The sequence below is a fragment of the Atta colombica genome, unplaced genomic scaffold, assembly GCF_001594045.1.
Source record: "Atta colombica isolate Treedump-2 unplaced genomic scaffold, Acol1.0 scaffold1, whole genome shotgun sequence".
Taxonomy (NCBI): domain Eukaryota; kingdom Metazoa; phylum Arthropoda; class Insecta; order Hymenoptera; family Formicidae; genus Atta; species Atta colombica.
The window spans coordinates 1625211-1629529 of record NW_017259183.1 but is presented as its reverse complement, the minus strand read 5'-3'; the positions used below and the strand labels follow the sequence as shown (position 1 = coordinate 1629529).

General features: G+C 30.1%; 1 protein-coding gene across 1 annotated transcript in view; it reads right to left on the bottom strand.

Annotated features, from left to right (window-relative positions):
- The window catches only part of LOC108694587 (CD109 antigen-like), a 15948-nt gene that overhangs the window by 6586 nt on the left and 5043 nt on the right, over positions 1-4319 (bottom strand). The window contains exons 5-14 of the mRNA XM_018204168.1: positions 3949-4199; positions 3512-3670; positions 3099-3270; positions 2806-2997; positions 2608-2709; positions 2404-2537; positions 1703-1823; positions 1459-1602; positions 1242-1361; positions 1103-1157 (exon numbers count right to left, since the gene is read on the bottom strand). Coding sequence (XP_018059657.1) covers positions 1103-1157; positions 1242-1361; positions 1459-1602; positions 1703-1823; positions 2404-2537; positions 2608-2709; positions 2806-2997; positions 3099-3270; positions 3512-3670; positions 3949-4199 — 1450 coding nt within the window. The remainder of the gene's footprint in view (positions 1-1102; positions 1158-1241; positions 1362-1458; positions 1603-1702; positions 1824-2403; positions 2538-2607; positions 2710-2805; positions 2998-3098; positions 3271-3511; positions 3671-3948; positions 4200-4319) is intronic.

Here is a 4319-nt window from a genome sequence, read left to right as displayed (position 1 = left end):
ATATATATATATATGTATACAGAGCGTTCTTCAGTTAGCAAAAATTAACACTGATGTGAAAAGATCCTGAAAAATTGAAGATTTTTTCCTCCACCAAGTTATCTAGCCATTTACCACCGTAACAACTTCGATGCGTAACTTTAATGCGAAGCGTTCTAATTTGCATTATTTTTTGTTGTACGAATTCTATTATATGTGTTAATATTTTAATGTAATATGCGAGTGTAGATCGATGTACCGATTTTTACACTACAATTATTGGTCTAAAGGAAAAATTATAAAATAATAGCCTAAACACGCATCAAAGAGATGCTACAAAACAGCAAGGAATGATTTTTGTTATGCAATTAATGATGAACTCGCACTATGCTGGATCAATGCATATTAAAAGCTACTTTATGCAAAATATCTCAATGCAGTGATACAATATAATCAATTTTGACAATGAAATGATACATATATATTTTATTAAATAATGTAATAATATTATTAGTAAATAGTATTTTACTTTTAATATGATCTAGCATAGTGCAAGTAACTGAATTTGCTATAAATGTGTTATTCAAGTGAATAATTAACTGTTTACAAAATTTACAGTATAAAATATGTGTAAAATGACAGTGTATGCATGATAATTTATTACGTCATTGGCATTACCCAGCTTCAAGCGTTTGCCAAAGCCAAGTTTCAGGGAAATTCTTGCGAACTTTGACCTTCTCGGGCGGTAATGCAGCAGCCGGACCTGAGAATCCCCCAGCGGATGCAAACATCACGTCTTCGATACTATTTCTGTAGTATACTACACATATATAAGCTTGGTTAAAAAATATATAATCTAATCTCACCGAGGTCAGCTCAACGGTCGATCCTGATTAAGAGAATCAATCAAGAACTAGGATGTTATTCTCATGCTATATATTATGAGTAAGTTGGAATATGGTTGTGTCACATATTCTACAAAATATTTTTTTAATTTAGAAATATTTATATTTAACGAATGTTATATATGTTTTAAGTGCGCATTATGTTTTTAAGTGCGCGCGTTAGTCTTTCACTAAATATACACACTATACTACCTTAAATTTTGTATTTCGATACTTACGTACAGGGAAGTTCTCGTGGACGTACCCATTTGTAAGGATTATCACACCAGTTTTCTGTTACAAACATTTGTTATTTTAATCTGATTATTAGATAATAATTAAGAAGAAGAAGTATAAGTATATCGTGGAATATTTTACTTGAAACACATCGTCTGCTGTTCCTGAGCCAGGCCTCCAAAGAGGGCGGCCGAAGAATCCATCTGCGTGTGGTGATGCTTCTGCTTTATCGTACGTTTGTAGCTCTTTGTATACTTGATCCTACATATAATTAATGAATGCTATCAAAATAAAGTATGTGAAATCACGCATACAGAAATTTACAAATTTATATGTATATGTATAACGTACTACGTACATAAGAAATATCATTTCCAGATTTTAGCAAGAGGGATCTCTGATCAACGCCTAGTAATCCAATAAAAGAATTTGGTTTCGCAGATATCATAAGATTAACATTTTCTCCGGGCATAACTTCACCAGGTGTTATTTTAATATCAACCTATATGTATATATATATATATATATACAAATTAATATTATCTATCCACTCTCTAATGTATAATACAACTTTTTAACAGATATTTTAAATAATAACTCACATGATTTTGAAGTACTCCTGTAAGTTCAACGTCTAACGAATCGGCTAGTACTTCTCCATCTGTCCGTACATAGTATACAATTACATGCGCAATAGGTGCCATGACATATGTTGCTAAAAATCTGGAACGTGTTTTTAATCGTATAAAATATTAATTTTAAACTGAAACTCAGTATAGGATTTCAACAATTTGTACGATCAGGCTATTGAATCTCAAAATTGTAAATCTTTTCTGTGTCTCGAAAGATCTGAGACCAACTTAAGATTCGATTATCGGAAAATTCCGAGTAACTCTTCTAAAAACTTCCTTAAAGGTGACCATACATGGTCAATAATATTAATCAGTAATATTGGCAAAATATGTATCAATATTTTAGTATTTTTACGACCTTAAGATCAATATTATTAACAATAATTTTTTTACTTCAGTTTTACATTATTTATTGCGCTGTAATACATACTGTAGCATGGATCCAAATAAAGCGATACTCATGCTCGAGAATCAAAATCCAAATCATCGTCAATATTCTACGTCAATCCATTAATATTAACCACACACGATCAGTAATGTTAAATATTGTCAGTATTTGTTAATATTATTTAATAATATTATTTAATATTTCGGTATTAATTACCGTGTAGAGTCTTTACACACACACACACACACACACACACACACACACACACACACATCATACTCACTTGAATGATGTCGTATATTTATCTTGCACATAGATTGATCCTGCATCTAAAATGTCACCGCGACCAAGTATCTCATAATTTATATATTTCAATGGAGCGGTAGAATTCACCTCGATTTCAACATAACTGTTCACCTTGCAGATTAAATTGTAAGAATATTATAACCGAAGAATTTAAACGTAATAATAATAGTTACAAATATACCATTGGTTTTTCCGTTTTTAAAATTGCTTGCACATATTCGTTGCTTACGGACATAGCTTGACTAGTTGAGGGGAACCATTCATGGAGATTTAAATATTGTGCCTGCATATATATATACAAACAATTAAATATATTGTATATTTAAAATATATTAATATTGTATATTTGTCGACAAGGAGATTTGATTAATAATTTTACCTCTATATTTAGAGGAAAAGAGATATTATCCTTTGATTTAGGCGGATAAAAATCTAGTTGTACCATGCCATGCTCGTCTAATTTTTTTGTAAGATTCGAATATGCCGATTGATTATATGTGTATCCATATGCTATCAAGACATCGTTTTTGGTGTCTTGTACTGGCGATCCATCGTGATACGTTAATTTTAACTGCAAATGTATGTAATATAGTGTATACCTAATGCGTTGTATAGTATATTGTGTATACTCAAGTTTGCCTTTGAGTATATAATAAGATAGGTTCGACTTACGAAAGCGGTATACTTTAGCCCAGGTTTGAAATAGTCCGATGTTCTTATTAATTCCATCGTATACTTGTGTTTATGTAACGTTATCTGTGTCGAAGCATTTTGCCTTCTGGTAGTTAATTCTTCTTCTACTACCACGTCAATCATGATAGGTCTTTCATATTCATCAGTCAATCTAAAATAATGTATGCATGCGATATCATATACATTAATTTATGTAATGTACAATTTTTCATAATTTAAGACTTACAATACTAAAAAGGTAATAAATAAGTTTTGATAATTTTTTTTTTTTTATTTAATTTTTATTTAATTTTTATTTATTTTGTCTTTGTATTTAAAAATTTTTTTAATGTTATCAAGAAAAAAATCCTAAAATACATTATATAGGTTATAACTAATATTATTGGATTTACCTTAATTCGGATAATATATCGAAATCGACTGTAACTTTCCCATTAATCGGTATCACTTTTCGCACTGGTTGTTGAAATATTGGTTGAATTACACCAGAAAAAATGTCTGGGTAAGCCGTTATTGTAGCTTCACCTTTCACTGGTTTTCCATAAGTATACCTAAATTATGTTCACTTACAAATGAATACTTTCGGTCAAATGTGGCTTAAATAGAGTCAAATACATCAAATTATTAATTGTTGAATCTTTAAATAATCAATGAATTAATTAATATTTTATGAGAAAGCTGAAAAATCATCTCCAAAATCTTTATCTTCATTCGGAACATGGATCAAGTTTGTGCAGATTTATATTTATTGTGCAAAGGGAATTTTCTGTAAACTTTTTCAAATTTATAAAATTTATCGCTCTTATAAATTGTTAAAATAGTTGCTTACTTTGCGTGAACAGTTGCTGTAATTTTTGATTCTTTGAATTGTACATGTTTCGGCGAATCGATCGTCACTTCGAAGTTCGGCAGAACGTATTCCGCAACTTCAAATTCCTTTTCAAATGTTTGATCGCCGACATTAGCGACAAGTTTCCATTTTCCTAATACTGGTGATTGTGATAATTCTAATTCGCTGCCGAAAATACCATGAGTCACTGGTGGCCGATTCCATTGTTTGACACGATTACCATCGCCATCCTGCAGTAAATTAAAAAAAAAATATTTATTAACAACAAAATTTAAAAAAAAAAATTATTTTTACAAGCATTAAAATTTATGACATGTACAAGGAGTTTTACTGTGAAAGATAGATATATA